The 17,848-nt window shown below is 42.3% G+C and overlaps 1 protein-coding gene across 1 annotated transcript in view; it reads right to left on the bottom strand.

The window, feature by feature from the left end:
* Positions 1 to 17,848, bottom strand: part of gig (TSC complex subunit tuberin) — a 686,003-nt gene that overhangs the window by 500,133 nt on the left and 168,022 nt on the right. Inside the window, exons 10-11 of the mRNA XM_080266862.1 lie at positions 13,413 to 13,531; positions 3,043 to 3,189 (exon numbers count right to left, since the gene is read on the bottom strand). Coding sequence (XP_080122988.1) covers positions 3,043 to 3,189; positions 13,413 to 13,531 — 266 coding nt within the window. The remainder of the gene's footprint in view (positions 1 to 3,042; positions 3,190 to 13,412; positions 13,532 to 17,848) is intronic.

Raw genomic sequence — 17,848 nt, 5'->3', positions numbered from 1 at the left:
CTACTTAAGGTTAGGAGCGATGGCTGGGACGTCTGCTCTCTCCGGTTGTTCGTTCATGTGCATTAATTTTTGTGCTCTTTTTCTTTATAACGTCTTATTTATGTGATTGCTTATTAAATTGTGTAATTTAAGTTTGTATGCTACATAATTTACAGTGTTATGTAATGTAAGAAAACTCTTACATGTTTTGGTTATCTCCGAGCTGGTAACTGTTGTACCCAATGCTCTCTCTCTCTCTGGAATACACCAGAACTCTGGAGAAGTAGATAATTCCAGAACAATGCAAGCTTATATAAGAATGGGGAAGAGACTAGTTCAAGTTCAGTCAGTTTTCAGTTCAGTCTGAATGTAGTGCAGTGTCAGTGCAGTGAAATTTGTATACCTTCGGTACCTGTGTAATAACAGTGAAGTGTTGTCAGGCATTAAGGGTTATAGCAGTTAGTAAAGTATGTATAGCTCCTATGCTTGTGAGAATAGTGAAGTGAGGCTGGAATGCAATAACTGTAATTATTTGAAAAATAAAGACTGAACTAAAGAAGCCAGTGTTTATTTACGACACCTGAGCTGATCTTGTGTACTGTATACCTAAAGGCCGACCATAGAAAGAACAACTCACTGGGCAACATCCTTCCTGTACTGACCTACTGCTGCTGGAGCCTGTGGCAGTGTGGGGTGGGGACATTCATTCATTGCCAGACGCCATGTATCCCAATCGGGGTGGCCAAGGGATTAGAGTTAATTGTTTTACAGGGAGGGGCACTAATCCTCCACCAACCCCACTTGACACGTGGGGACATAATATTATATAAAAGGTGAAAATGCTAAAATTATTAGTCATGTGGCAATGAAAACAATTTTGAAAAGAGCATAAAAATGCATATACAGGAATGAAAAGAAATCATAATATTCTGTACTTAAAGAGCTTCAGACATTAAAAATACATGGTGTGTTTCACTTCTTAAAGTTCACTGAGATGCACAGTTAGAAAGGAGTCTAGCTGAGCACAGAGGTGGATACCGGAAATTTAAGCATTATACTGTACATTATTTGAGCATACATATGACGCTAAATTATTTTTATTATTATAGAGCAAAATACAAGAAGCTGAAACCATTAATTCTTTGAAAAATGTATAAGAAAGTGCAACATTTTATATCAATTAAGCATCACTTTACAGGATTTTGTGGCCAAATCCATAGCCATGTCATTTAGCCTACATGTCAGCAAGCATACAATCTAACTTCTTCACATGGTTTATATATATATATATATATATATATATATATATATATATATATATGCAGCCAGCATACAATCTAACTTCTTCACAAGGTTTTATATATATATAAAGCATGGCCTAATCAGCTTCAAAACTCACACAAAATTTACTGCCAACTTCCACTGTGAACCTAAAGTGATGAAAGTTTTCCAGGGTAGTAGGGCTGAACTGACTGTGCAAGTAACTTTAGATATAGTTGAACACATTCAACCTCTGCTGCACCCTAATCCTGAGAAACTTTATTTTACTGATATTATGGCCTCAGCCAATGAAAATTTTGAGATACACTACTACTTCTTTTACCTTTAAAAAAGTTGTACAGTAGTCATTCCTCCAAACCATAGTATTAAAGATATAATGTGAGATAATGCTGATTTTGTGTGTAAGGTGTATCAGGGAGAATACACAGAGACTGTCAGGTATGAAAGGATTGATCTTGCTGGTGAGTCTCTTCAATGTGAGGAAGAGTTCTGTTATTTAGGGGACATGCAATGTGCTGCAGGTGGGGCTGGAGCTAGCCTTGTGGCTAGGGTGAGGAGTGATTGGAGGAGGTTCAGGGAGCTTTTGCTTCTCCTGACACTGACAGGGCTCTCCCTCTGTAGTAAGGGATATTTGGATGCAAAGTGTTAAGAGTGTAATGCTCTATGGCAGTGAGACCTGGGCAGTAATGGAAGAGGATATTCACTGGCTCAAACATACAGATGTGACAATGGTTACATGGTTGTGTAAAGCATCCTTGAATGCGAGGCCTTGGGGGGGGCGGTACGTTATCACAGAAGAGTTGAGAGGAAAGACAGGACTGGAGTAGAATGGCATGTGATGATGGTTTAGGCATGTGGGGGGGATGAAGGATGACAACTGGGTGTGGAAAGTGGGAAGTGTGAATGTCGGAGGAAGGGCTCCTTGAGGCAGACTGAAAATGACCTGGGACAAGGTCATAGAGTGTGACTGATATATGGGACTGATTAAGGGGGATGCCAGAGATTGGGCAGTGTGGACAGCTGCCATTCCGTGCCCAAAGCTAACACATGCAAGCATGTTGGAGCCTTTATAAATGATATGATATGATGCAACCACTTATAAAACATGTTCTGGGATAAAATACTGATGTGAGATAGGATTAGTCACCCAAAAACCATAACAAGCTAAATAAATTTTATACAATAGATGTGTTAACATACATATGACACCTTCATTCCATAAGGTGATTCTCTCTCTCTCTCTCGTGACCTACAAATTCAATCTCTCCATTGTCAATGCAGAGCTGTGAAAATATTGTAGATAAACAAAAGAATACACTGCTAGTTTCAAATAAGTGCAATGGAAAGGATGTAAAGCAACAGCACTGTCTCTTTCCACAAGTGAGCTGCATGAAACAACCTGCAGAGGGACAAAAATCTAGGCCAACTTAACAACTTATGATATGCAAACACACATGGGCATTTTTAAAACACTGGGTAATATTTTACAATGACGAGCAAAATGACTATATGCAATTTTGCAAAAGCTGTATTGCTGGTAGATCAGTTTGCTTCAAGTTCTCAAGTGTCCATTTTAGCCTCCCAACCTTCCTCTGACCAACCCTGCTCAATCAGTGACTGCCAAACAATTATGGCAAATAAGAGTTTCTGAAGTAAGGTGTCCCTCAAGGTTCTAACATGAAAGAAGTTGAGTGACCTCATAAAAGCCCAATTTCCAAATCCCATCTTGTTCTGGGCTGATCCATACCTAAGTTGTAATTAGTTACATATTATTTGTGTTACCTTTTGCTGAATGAGAGGCTCCATATGCATGTGATAAGATGCAAGACTTGCCAACACTGGAAAAACATAACTCTGAAAGTCTGAGCGTGTGAATTTGGCAGGCGTGTTGTGCAGTGTCTCAGGTAGCCCCAATGACTTTTCTGTAACCTGGAAAAAAATGAAGGCTGTCAGATTATATTACCCTAACTGCATACTACTGTACAGTAAAAGTCCAATTCTTCGGCATCCAATTCCCCGGCAAATCTGACATTTCGGCAGTTTTGAGAAATAGTCCCATTTATGAAAATCTCTGATTGTTCGGCAGATTTTCCAATTTTTTTCGTCAGTCTTGAAATTCTCCAGGAGTCCTTAGAGCCTGTTGCAGGACCTTCTACTGCTGGGGACTTCTTCCAGCAGTAGCAGACTCCAATCAACCCCTTCTATTGTACATATGTAAATAAGGAACCGACTATAAGTTTAGGTAAGTGCATGTGAACTTGTAGGCCTACTGTACCATTACATTTATATACAGTATGTTCACTAATTTCTTTATTTTTCATATTCATGTATAGTACTATATTCATTACAGTATTGTACAGTATCAAACAGTATACAGTACTCTCTCCAAACACATTTGTAATGATATGAGTAGTGATGATAGTGTTCACCGAAACATATAAGGTACTGAGTGGGTAGGGTTTTTGATAATTCGGCAATTTTGATTTTACGGCACTTGCCTGGTCCCATAGATGCCGAAAAATCGGACTTCTACTGTATATAGTAACTGCAGTACTGTATTAAAAAAAAGTCAAAGAATTCTTATTTTATCTGTCTACTGGTGGACACCTTAATCCCGTAAGGGCCGGACACAAACCAATCGCCTCCACGTCACCCTGTCCAATGCCATTTCACTGCCCTCCCTCCAGCTCACAACCCCTTCTCTCATATACCTCTCCACTTCATCCCTCTATCTCATCCTTGGCCTCCCCCTTCCTCTCCACCTCACTCATATACACTCTCCTCATCAGTCTCTTGCTCTCCACCCTCTCTACATGGCTAAACCACCTCAATGTGTTTCTCCTATCACATCCACATCCACACCACAATGCTCCTTCATTTCCTCATTTGTCAGTCTGTCTCTCCATGTAAATCTACATGCTCCTCTCAAAAAACTCTTTTCCACTGCTCTCACTCTTGACTTGTGTCCTTCCAACATGGCCCAAGCTTCACTTCCATACGTTAGAGTTGGTATCACAACACTACCATGCAGCAACTTTTTTACTTCCATGCTCACTTCCCTATTTCTTATCACCGCTTTCAAAGAACCTGCAACCTTTCTTCCCTTTTATACTCTTTCATGCACTTCATCCACCAAACATTCAGTGTTACTCATTACACTACTCAAGTACTTAAATGCACTCACGTTTTCCATTTCCTCATCATCTAACCCGACTGTTCATTCAGTGATTTCACTTCCCTCGAAGACCATAACTCTCCCTACATTAACCCTTAGAATCTACTTTTTACACACACTCCCAAACTCATTCACAAAGCCTTGCAGTTTTCCTTCGTCTTCACTTGACATTACAGCATCATCTGCACACAAAAGTACAGGAAGCTTCCAAATGCTGCCCTCTCATTTGGGGCACCTCACTCGATGTAGTGCTGCTCTTGGGTGTCTGCCCTTTCTCTCCTCCCTCCATTCCTTCCGTCCTCTTCTGTCTTTCTTTACTTCATTCTTTCCTTGTCCTTCTGCCTATGAGTGACTTTACACTCCCTCTTTTGTCTTTCTGTCCTTCATTCTTTCCTCTTTCTTCTGCCTGTGGGTGACTCAACGATGAATGACAAGCCGAATGGTTTCCTGTACACTAGGAAATCATTTACTATGCTGGGTGGTAACCATATAACCAAATGGTGCCTGGTGGTTTAGTGGGTAATTACAGCACTCCAATTGGACTGAGCAGGTGAAGGTTTATATCCAAGCGGTGGTGGGGGTTACTGCTCACATAATGCCACTCAGGGATGAGTGGGGCTCATCACTCTCAAATGTCGGGACCAACTTGCCTAGCCCTGGCCTCCTACACTCCTCATGAGTCAATGTAGGATTGGATGATGGATGGATGGATGGAAGAACCATGAGACATGACATATCCATATTTCAATTAATATCCAGACAGAAAAATTCACTCAGATCACTATCCACACGCACCGCAGCCTGAGCACCCTCAAACGTACTCTTCACGGTATTCAACAACTTCCTATTTACTTCACATATTCTTGATATTCTCCACATTCCTTGTGTATCAACTCCTTGTAGGCCACATGAAACTTCTTTCCCTTCTCTAGAAACTTTTTCACAACCTCTTCCCTTCCTAAAACTCTGTTCTTCTCCAACTAATTCCTCTGTTATTTCCTTAATCCTGTCAATAAGATTTCTTAATGCCATACACTATTAATAATGTGAAGAGTGAACTATACATACAACAGCTGTGCACTTGACTACTCTGGACTTTTTTTTGGAGGGGGAGGGGGGAGGGGGGGCTCCATATGCATGTGAAAAGACTGAAGCTTTGTCAACACTGGAAAAACATAACAATGAAAGTCTGAGTGTGTGAATTTGGCAGGTGTGTTGTGCAGTGTCTCAGATAGCCCCAGTGATTTATCTGTATCCTGGAAAAGAATGAAGGCTGTTAGATTACTGTTTTTCACCTTAATTGCATACTATAAAGTCGATGCAGTACTTATAAAAAGTAAAAGATTTCTTAATTCCATACATCATTACTCACTTGATAAGCTAACTGTATGTACAGCTGTACAAAAAAGTATTGTTACAATTTTGTGCGAAACAACCTGACAAACGACGATGGCTTTTGAATATACAGGCTGGGGGGGTTGGAAACTGTTGGTACCCCTGCATATCCACCACTGTTGGTTATATTTTACTATGAGCCCTACAGTAGAAGGTATTGTTTCAAGATATCACCGTCTGTATTAGCTGATACGTCTCCCACGCAGGAATACCAACCCTACGGAGATAGCAGCCATTGTCGTGTTCATTTTTGTATCTATCAGACCCCTGAGTAACGATACTTTTTCTACAGCTGTACAACTACTGTGCATTAGACTAAACTGATTTTTTTTTTTTGGGGTGGGGGGGGGAGGAGGGAAGGTTGGAGAGAAGGGAATCATCATCATTTCAGACTAGGTGAGGAAATATCTTGGAACAAAAATCATCATCATCATCTTCATTTTTCATTCTTCTGTTCCCACATTCAAACCGGGGTTGGATGTGCGATGGCTTTTCTCCACTATTTCCTATCCTAGATTAAATCTTCTCCAATACCCAGTCTTCCATAGTCTCCCACGCAGGAATATCAACCCTTCAGAGATGGCAGCCATTGTCGTGTCCATTTTCATATCTATTAGACCCCAGAGTAACGATACTTTTTCGTACAACCGTACAACTACTGTGCATTAGACTAAACCGAGGCTTTTCGGGGGGTGGGGGGAAGGGAGGGGGGACAGGGGGAAATCATCATCATATCAGATTGGGTGAGGAAAGATCCTGGAACAAGAAAGGATATAATAAAAGTGAACCAAAAACCTTCCTTCCCTTCTGTACCCTTTCACGTACTTCATCCCTCAAGGTTCCATCCTTACTCATCACACTACCCATGTACTGTACTTGAATGCACTCACATTCTCCATATCCACGCCATCCAACCTCACCGTGCATTTAGTGACTTCATTCCTCTCAAACACCATAACTCTACTCTTGTTTACATTAACTTTCAGATTCCTCTTCTTACTGTACACACTATCCCAAATTCATTCACCAAACCTTGCAACTCCCATTCATCTTCACTCAACAATACTGTATCATCAGCAAACAACAACACCGGAATCTTCCAAATCTCACACTCATTCATTAAAGCCAGCCCCACATCCACTGCCCTACCTTGCACCTCCTTTACAACCCCATCCATGTATATTTTAAACAGCCATGGAAACATCACACAACCCTGTTTCAGTCCCACACTGAGATCAAGAACTCAGCTCACCATCCACTCACACCGTAGCCCTAGCTCCTTCGTACATACTCTTCACAGCACTCAACAATTTCCCCTCCACTCCATATATTCTCAATACCTTCCACATACCTTGCTTATCTATTCTGTCATAAGTTTTGTCCAAGTCCATGAAGGCAGCATACACTTTCTTTCCCTTCTCTAGATACTTCTCCACTAAACATCTTAGAACAAATATCTGATCTACACATCCTTTTCCTTTCGTAAATCCCCCTTGTTCTTCTCCAACTAGCTTCTCTGTCATATGCCTAACCCTATCAATGAGTTTTCTACCATATATTTTACCAGTCACACTAAGAAGGCAAATACCCCTATGGTTACCACATACTTCTCTCTCCCCTTTTCCTTTGTATAAAGGAACAATTATACCTGATTTCCAGTCCTCTGGAATCCTTCCCTCTTCCCAAGCCAATCTACACAACGTCCATATCCACTCCACAACAATCTCAGCATTTCACCACACACTCCATCAATTCCTGGGGCCTTTCCCAACTTGATCTTCTTCATCGCTTCCACTACTTCTGCCCTACTGATCTCTTCCTCCCTCCTCTCATTTCTCCTTCTCCCAGCCATTCCCTAACCACTCATACTCGCACTGCTCTCACTCTCTACATTCAACAAATCCTCAAAGTGCTCCTTCCATCTCCTCAATTTCTCTCTCTTCTCCACCAACAATCTATTATTCCAATCTTTCACTCCCCTACTATTTCTCCTTTCACACTGCCTTACTTTCTTTACCTCCTTCCAAAACAATTTCTTACTCTCCCTCCATTTCACATTCAGATTCCTCCCAAATTCTTCATCCACTTTCTTCTTACTCTCCTTCACCAATCTCTTCACCTCCCTTCTCCTGCTCACATATACCTCTCTCTTCTTTCAACATATCCTAGTATTCTATGTTTGTATTAGTAGTGGGACCAAGAGTGTTAAGCATGAAATCAAGCTGAGACGCAACTGCCGCTTAAGAATGACTGGTGAGGGGGGTAGAGGTATGAGGGGGTAGGGGTATGGGGGAGGGTACGGAGCTGGGGTAGAGGCAGGTGGAGCTCGCTTTGTCCCCCCCCTCCCCTCCTCCCTGGGTATACAGGGGTAGGAAGGGGGCATCCCTTGGCAGAAATTAGTGATCGTGTTTTCCTTTTGTTTTCGTTTTTGAAGGCTCCAAAATGCTTGAATGCGCAGGTCTTGTTCACCCAATGGTGGCTCTCCATGCTGCTCGATCTATGGCAGCCTCCCTGTTCATTCCCTTAACCCTGAGGTCACACTTAATGACTCGTCCCTGGTCGTCTTCAGTCTACCCCTCGCAACCCCACCCAAATATTAATGCTTTTCACTTTCTGCATCCAATTATCATCCCTCATCCTCTCTGCATGTCCAAACCACCTCACTCTACCTCTCCTCACAACAGCACCAACACACTCCAGTACCATCTTATCTCTCAACTCTTCCACCGTAAACCTAGCTCCCACAAGCCTTGCACTCAGGGAAGCATGGCACATCCACCTAATCATTGTCATTTCTGTACGTTTGAGCCAGCGAATATCCTCTTCCTTTACTGCTCAGGTCTCACTACCATACAGCATTACGCTCCTAACACATGCTGCATACAAAGATCCCTTAGCACGTAGGGAGAGCCCTCTCAATGTCAGGAGAGGCAAGAGCTCCTGAACTTTTTCCAACCACTTCTCACCCTAACCACAGAGCTGGCTCCAGCCCCACCTCCTGCACAACATGTTTTCAGAGGTCCCTCCCAATAGTCCCCCACCACCACCACAAAAAAAAAAAAAAAAAAAAAAAAAAAAAAAAAAAAAAAGTCAAATACCCCCGGTCTCCTGCCATTCAGATTACAGGACTTTTACTGTATATCAGATTTCTGGGAAAAACAAGTAACTGGGAAGGCAAATTCCCCAAGCTTCCCAGTTAACTGGGATTGTACTGTACAGTATTAGCGTACTGTATCAATACTGTACTGTATTATATTTATGGTTAGTTTTCATCTTTTACTCATGGGAAAGTTTTTAGGATGGAGGGTTGAAACAGACAATAACACAATATCTGGCTCAACACCAAATGTTGAGCTGACGGGGAGGGGGGCACTATGCAATATCCAGCGTTTCACTTTATTTGGCGTAGGGCCTGGATGAATTACAACGAATAATTGAGAGTTTACTCTCATTTCTTTTTTTTTGCTGAATATTTTCAGTGTCTACCATATTAACCCCTAAAGACTGCAAATCTCCAAGCCCCCCTATCTCCAGAGCTGCAAAAAAGGGTCCAATTTTTTAACATACATCATCACCACCATCATCTGGACCTCCTTTCCCACCCAAGGGCAGAGTGAGGAGTAGCAACGTCCAGAAAGCCCAAATTTGCCCACTCCAATGGGCCACACTTCCATTCACTCATCATTCAAGCCAACGGAATCCTGGCTCTATCTGATATGCCAAAAACTTTCACCCCATTCTGTAGCTTCACATAAAGGTAACCGACAGAGTCAATCTGAACGCTGTCACGTTAAAGTGGGGTGCCAAATCCCTGATAATGCACTCCTCACAACAATCATCCAGCCGGCTCGATCTCTTGTCAGTCCCTTAGCCTCACCGACTTCCATACCTCTCTTTCTCATCCACCATATCCCTCCACTTTCTCCTCGGCCTACCTTGCCTCCTCCCTCCTTCAAAATTGCTCTGATATACCTTTTTCACAACTTTTATGCTACCCAATCTCTCCACATGACCATACCATCTCGGTACACTCTCTCTGATTTTGGTGTCCACAGATTTCCTCACTCCCACATCTTTCACGAATCACATTACTTCATATCCTATCCACTCAATGTACTCCACATACATTCCTCAGCAGTCTCATCTCCACTGCTCTCACTCTTGATTTTTCATTTTCATGCCACACCATAGTCTCACATCCATATGTTAAAGTTGGCACTAACACTCCTTCATGTAAGCCTAGCGCAGCTGCGACACTCAAGCCTCTGTTTCTTATCAAGGCCTTCATAGTACTATCTACTTTCCTTCCTTATGTCACTCTACTTTCCACTTCTTTTGTACACTTTCCTCTCATTTCTCTCACTGTATCCAGGTATATGAACTTTTCACCAACTCCAGTCTCTCTCCATTCACTGTAACATCAAACTGGGAGTCACCTTCTCTCATGATTACCATCACTTTACTCTTTCCTACATTTACTCTTAAGGCACGACACTCACAGACATCAGCAAAACTCTGCACTAGTCTACCAAGTTCTTGTTCAGTATCTGCATGTAGCACTACATCATCAGCATACAGCAAATTTGAGATACTCCATCCATCACCATTCATTACCAACGCCATCCCTCTCTCCATTACTCGTGTTTTTACTTCTCTCATCACCCTAACCAAAAATATACTGAACAACCATGGGGACATCACACAACCTTGCTGCACGCCCAACCTGACCGTGAACTAATCACTTAGATGTCCATTAACCCTTACGAATGCCTCACTACCATCATAAAAACTCTTGACGGAACCTAGCAACTTACCATCTACACCATACATGCGCAAAACCTTCCATAATCCTTCTCTGTCTACTTTGTCATATGCTTTTTCTAGATCCATAAATGCCATAAACACCTCAAAGTCCTTCTCACAAGCCTTCTCCATTATCTGTCTAACTGCAAATATTTGATAAACACATCCTCTGACATTACTAAAGCCCCACTGTTCATCACTCACTCGGACTTCTGGTATCTCTCATACTTTCTCTATAACAATTCTTCCATTTTCCTTCCCTACAACACTCAATAAACTTATGGCACAATTATTCTTCCACTCTCTTCACTCACCCTTATTTCTGAAAGGGGATATAATCACAGCCTTTTTCCACTCTGCTGGCACAGTTTCACTCATCCAAGCCTTCTTACATATCTCCAACAAGCACTTCATTCCACTCTCTCCAATACACTTAATCATCTCTGCATGCACCTCATCAACTACAGCTGCTTTCTCATTTTTCAGCGGCTTCACAGCATTCTTCATCTGTGTGAGTGTCACGTTTCCTGGCACTGCATTCCTTCTCTGCCCTCCCCAAAACCAATCATGTTTACAGCAGCTCTTCTCTCTCTATTCCCATGCATCAGGCTTTCAAAATATTCTTTTCATCTGATCCTTACTTCATCCCTACAGGTTAATAATCTACCATTTATGTCCATCACACTTTCACATTTCTTTCTGCTGTCACTTTACATTTCTGCACCTCTTTCCAGAATAACTTTCTATTTTCAGAATAACCTGCATTCATTTTTCTTCCTAGATCATCATTTACCTCCCTCTTTTTCCTCTTCACTTGTCTCTTTACATGTTTCTTGCTCTCAATACATTCATTTCTTGTTTCAATTGAACCCTTGTCCTGTAACCACTGTAGCCACTTCTTCCTCTTTTCTTCCACTGCTCTCATAACCTCTTCATCCCACCATGCCATACCTTTCTTCTTTGTTGTTACTCTTGCCACACCACACACTGCTTTACCATTCCTAACTAAGCAATACCTATGTGCATTCCACAGGCTGTCCAGATCCACTTCATTCCAATTCACTGATTCTAACTCCTCCCCTACTTCAGTCCTGCATTCATCTGCCATTTCTTTGACCCTCAGCTTCTCGACTTTCAGTCTTTCTCCCTGACTGCTCCTCTCTCTCCCAGTCCACCTCACTCCTCTCAGCTTGATCTTGCATACCACAATCACACGATCTGACAGACCTCCACATCATCCTCTCACAGTCCTCATATCAGGAACCATTCCCAGCATCGACCTCTCTATGAACACATAATCAATCATGCTCCTATCAATATGATCCCTGTTACCTTTATACCATGTATATTTATGTGCATCTTTGCGTTTGAAATACAAGTCACAAATGAACAATCTCCTTTCCTAACATATATCCTTCAGTTGTTTCTCATTATCATTTTCTCCTGGTACTCCATTACAACCAATTAAGTCATCCTCGTCACCAGTGCCTACTTTTCCATTCATATCGCTCATTATGATCAATTAGTAGCTCCAGGGCATTTCCCCCACTGCTTCATCTAGCTCATCCCAAAACCAGTCTTTCTCTCTCTCACTCCTGTCATCGCACGGAGCATTCGCTAAAATCACTGTCACTTTCACCTTCTCGGCCTTGCCATACATACATCTCGAGTTGACACATTTGTAATCTCATTCCACTCTGCCACACCTCATTCATGAACAAAGGAATTCCTTCCTTGCATCTTCCTCGCCCAATCATGCCCAATCTTACACATTTCACATCCCCCCACTCAACCACTGCACATCCTTTCATCTTCGTTTCGCACAACGCCATCACGGCATCTTTTCGCCAAGGTAAAAATTTTTTCTTACAGGTTTCAAGAGCTTGAATTTACAAACCTGAAAATGTATATTTCACTATCACATAACGTACAGTTACCACAATATCGACCATCAAAAAACGTCAAAAATAAAAACTAACTCCTCGTGTATAGAGAGAGAGAGAGAGAGAGAGAGAGAGAGAGAGAAAAAAGCACCAAAGTAAATTTTGGTTTTAAAGATTTGAAGAAACTGATATTACACACCAAAAAATATATATTTCACTCTCGTATGTCTAATGGTTACTTCACAATCAACTGGAGAAAAAAAAAAAAAAAAAACACTATGAGCAAGAATGAGACGTCCTCGAGAAGTAAGGGGGAATAGGGAGGTGGAGGGAGTGTTGGGGAGCATCAGGAGGGGGAAAAGGGAGGGCATATGTCTGCCACACACACCCAATATGGTTTAGAGGGGGGATGGGGGGTAGTTTGGGTGGGAAGAGACACAGAAGCCGGGATCCAACAGGGTAAAGGGAGATGGAGAGATGGCCTGAGGAGGGGGAGGGTCCCCACACCCGATGAGGGGGCCGAATCATGCCTCCCACCATCTGATCTTTTAGTTCCCACTGGCCAGGTCCTATATATGTCAGATAAGAGGCGGTGCTACCTACCGCCAGTTTTTGACAGCCTCTGTGCTATCAACAGCCACAGAACTTTATGCGACATTTTCATTAAATGTCATTCAACATCCATAGGTCTTTAGGGGTTAAAGGAAATACGTACTAAAGAAATGCATGTTGGATGCAAGGCCATTGTACAAGCATTGGTAGATTATGTAAATAATAAACAAAGTACTGATTAAAAAAGTATGTATCAACTGTCCCTACAATGCAGCATACTGTACCACCTAATTATAAGATTTGTGGCTGAAGTGATGAATGTCTATACAGAACGTATAACCTACCAGGGCACAAAGGGCAGCAGCTACATAGTCAATATCATTGCTATGGCGGGAGAGGATGAGTGCCTTGTTCTGTAATACCTGGGGCACACGCTCCAAGATCAAACGCAGTACTTCCCAGTCTGAAAACAAACAAGGAGAGATTTTATTTTATTATTGTATGTTGCCGATATTCATATGCTATTTTAAATCTCTCAGGTGTTAACTTAAATATGCCTGCAACAGCTACTTCTACATACTGGTATGGTTTAACATGATTGCTCTTTGGCTAATCTTTCACTACAGTACTAAAGATGTAAGAACTTGTGGATTGTCAACAATACTGTAATGTAAGACTTGCAAGATGCCAAACACAATTTATCTAACTCAATAGCAAGCTACTATGGTCATTAAAATATTGCATTTATTGGAGTCACAAGTTTAGTAACTGAACAGCATAAGTATTTCTTACCAAACAACTCTCACCTTAAATGTCAGGACCAACTTGCCTTGCCCCAGGCTCCTATGCCAATCATGGGGCAACACAGGATTGGATGATATATGGATGGAAATTTCTTACCATACCTTGATTAGGTTCCCCTTATACCTAAATGCTCAGGACACTGCTGTTGATGAAATGTCACCAGGAGCTCAGAAATCATTTGACCTGACCCTTCTCTCATACTTCGGTGTCCTTGTAGATACCGACACCCACAGTCCAAATGTCTTGGCTTCATCCTTTGCCAAGCACCTACGTTGAGAAGATCTCTCTCCAGTTCTGCTGCTGCTGCTCTTTTTGCCGAGCTTACTCTTAAGTTTCTACCCAAGACCAAACCTGTCTCTGAACTTCTCCCATGGTCCTTTTGAAGACTTTTTGGCTGCCAAAATGCATTATGTTGATTTGAGTGAATCCGGGATATGTGCTTTCCCTTCTTCCTTTCCTTTTTTCCTTGTTTATATTCCATAATATCACCCATTCTCTTCTTTGTGTCTACAGTTTTGTTTGTGGGCAAGGGGTGGTTATTTTACCACCACCTCTTGCTTTTTTTTTCCCTACCATTTCTGCCTTTTGTCCTTCCAATCTCTCCCCTAGGTCATTTGGGTATTTCTCTCTGTCTATGTAGGATTTGGAATGCACAGCCCTTCACAAAATTCCACTCATTTTCACATAGGCATTACTTCCCTCCATTCTAAACACAAGGTGTATCTCCAAGAGCAGACTTTGCAGCCCCCCATCCATCTTTTCAGGGGGAGGGGAAAATGAATTGTTGGCATGTCCCTGTAGTTCTTTTGTCTGGCAAGGTTGATATCTCATTTGGCCAGGTCCCACATTAGATCACATCAGTGACATCACAGGAACAAAAGCCCAGCACCATCTGTACCTACCATCATTGAAACACTGGCTTAGAAAAAACAGAATGACTGCCTCACCAACCAAACCAATCATTACTCTCTTCACGCTAGAGTCTAGACAAACATGAATCCCACCCCCCCCATGCATCCCTCTTCAATCAGTTGCTCCCACTGAAGACACCATAATTCTAGGACTTGCTTTAGACTATTACATGACTTTTTCTCATAAGACTGGTGACATCAGTGCAATGGTATCTCAAACTTGATGCCTAGAAAACACCCAAAGGTACTACCTTTGACCACTGGGGACAGTGGTGGCTACCATCATCCACTCACTTGATGTATTGCTGCCTACTTCTCCCTTCACCTTTGCCATTCAATTTCTGTGTCTGCCCTCCATTCTTCGAACTTCTCCCTTTCCTTACTCACTTTTTTTTTACTCCTCTTTCTACTTCAGATGACTACACTGAGTGATAAACCTAATGGTTTCCTGTAATCCCCAACTTAGGAAACCATACACAACACTGGGTGGTAACCATACAACCAGATCATGGGGTGGAGAGGAGCCTACTATGGTACCCTTGTAAACTGGGTACACAGAGACTAATGTGACATCTATCCAGGAACCAAACTTCCACACTTTTCCAAGCGCCTCCCTGTGGCGAGGCCTATCAATCCCAAGGGAACACGGATTTCCTGCACAGGACAGCCCTACAGGGATGGTTGCTTGCTTGCTCACCCAGACAGACTAGAGTTAATCAACAACAACATTTGGCCATCACAATGAATCTCTGAAAAGAGTCTATAATAATTCAGAACAACAATGAATTAATGTATACCACACCAAGCTGGGTTCCCACCTTAACCAACACAATTATAGGTAAGCTTCAAGAGCATAAGACAAAGCCTTATGAATAATAACACAATGCACCAAGACCATGAATAAAGATCACATATATCAAGAAACAAAAATGCTTCCACTCATGGATCATATTAATATGAATGGCACGCAATTCATCATCGCAGCTCAACTCCCACCCTATTCTTTTCATTCTATGTTGCATCACCCCCTCCCCCCCCCAAAAAAAAAAAATATATATAATAATAATTAAATATTTAAATAAAAAAATAAATAAATAAACTGTCCATAACTACAGACTAGTTTCAATATGAGAGAGTATGCTGCGGCTCCAGGGCAATACTCCAAAGAAGAATGGGAAACTTAGTAATACAGCTGGAGCTTCCAATTCATCAATCCTCAGGACAGGCTCTTCACTATCCCCTTTTCATCATATTGTCTTGTTTATAAAAACTCCAACACGCTTGCATGCATTGGCCATGGTCACCTAGTGGTGGCTCTCCTCGTAGTTCAATAACTGACAGCCTCCCTATTCAATTCCTTATCCCTGGGGTCATACTCTGTGACCCCATCCTAGATCTTTTGTGGTCTGCTTCTCACAACCCCACCCTCAATGTTCATACCTCTCAACTTACACACGCACTTGTCATCAAACCTCTATCTTCTCATCACAACACCAATAGATTCAAGTCCCATCCTTCCTCTCAATTCTTCAATTGCAATCCTAGCCCCTTTAGGCCATACATTCATGGACACATACACATTCCTGATCACAGTCATTTCTGTACATTTGATCCTACGAATGTCCTCTTCCTTTACTGTCCAGGTCTCACTACCATACAGCATTACACTCCAAACACATGCTGCATACAGGGACCCCTCTCAATGTTAGGAGACGCAAACACTACCGGAACTTCCTCCAATCGCTTTACCCTAGCCACAGAGCCTGTTCCATCCCCAACCCCACACATAACATGTCCCCCAGCCAACAAAACTCTTCCACATACTCAATTCACACTTCACAATCTCTACATGCTCTTCCCAACACAATGCACACATGAAATCAGCATTATTACACAGCCTACCTCTGATACCACTACATCTCTAATGTTCTCACCTATCACAAACACTGCACAAGATGGAGTTACTTCCTACACTCTTGTGGCACCACACATGGCCACACTCCCTCTGCTTTTACAGTACCGCCACAAGCCCTAAACATCATCACTTTTGTTTTATCTGTGTTTACCTTCAAACCATTGTGCTCCATTCTGTCCCTCCACTTCTGAAATCTTTTCTCCTTCTCCCTTTCATTCTCTGCAATCAAAAGTCTTCAGCATACAACATCTCCTATGGAACTTCATTTCTACAGTCATGTGAGAGAGCTTCAGGCATCATGCCAAACAATATGGGGCTCAAGACTAACCCCTAATGCACACCAACATTCATGGAAAACTTATCATTCATTTCTCCATGCACTCTCACCTTTCTCACTACCCACTTCCCCACCTCAGTGAGGATAAGGCCTTCTCCAAATCAATGAAAACTAAGCAAAGCTCTGTTTTCTTTCCTATACATTTTCCCTGAAGCTGTCAAACATAAACTGCAAGTCATAAATATTCACTCTTTCCCTTATCAATTCCTTCTAGGACTCTCTCCAATGCCTTTATTATCTGGTCCAAAAGTTTTACATTCATTCATCATCCAACCCAGTGTTGCCTCATGAGGAGCACAGGAGCCCGGGGCTAGGAAAGTTGGTCCTGACATTTAAGATGAGAGTGACCAACCTCACTCATCCCTGAATGGCATTACATGAGCAACAAACCCCAACCATCCCTTGGATACACACCTGCATCAGTTCAATCTGACTGGAGCGACTTTACTTACTAAACTACTAAGTGCCATTATAGTAGTAGTAGTAGTTGTTCCCTAGGCAGTCTGGCCGAACAGCCCCGAGTCCCTTACGAAGGCCATGGCCGAGACCGGGCTTTCCCACAGAGCTCTCAAAGAGTGTATGTTGTGTTGTTGGCGAAGGTGATTGTGTGCAATGCAGTCTTCCATAATGTGCTTAATAGTATGGGGTGCTGTGTTGCATCCTGGACAGGCATCAGCAACGGAGTCATCCAGCCCCTTCTGGTAGCTTAAGAGGGCTGGATGGTGCCTACACATCTCAGCCTGGCCAGGTGGACCCTATCCTAACGAGAGAAATAGGATTCAGAAGGGTGGATGTCAGGAGGCCGTGCATGCA

Source organism: Coenobita brevimanus, chromosome 22, assembly GCF_032717465.1.
Source record: "Coenobita brevimanus isolate Jiangsu-jjx chromosome 22, ASM3271746v2, whole genome shotgun sequence".
In the NCBI taxonomy this organism is placed as follows: domain Eukaryota; kingdom Metazoa; phylum Arthropoda; class Malacostraca; order Decapoda; family Coenobitidae; genus Coenobita; species Coenobita brevimanus.
The sequence above is the reverse complement of the archived record's forward strand: the minus strand, read 5'-3'. Positions and strand labels throughout refer to the sequence as shown.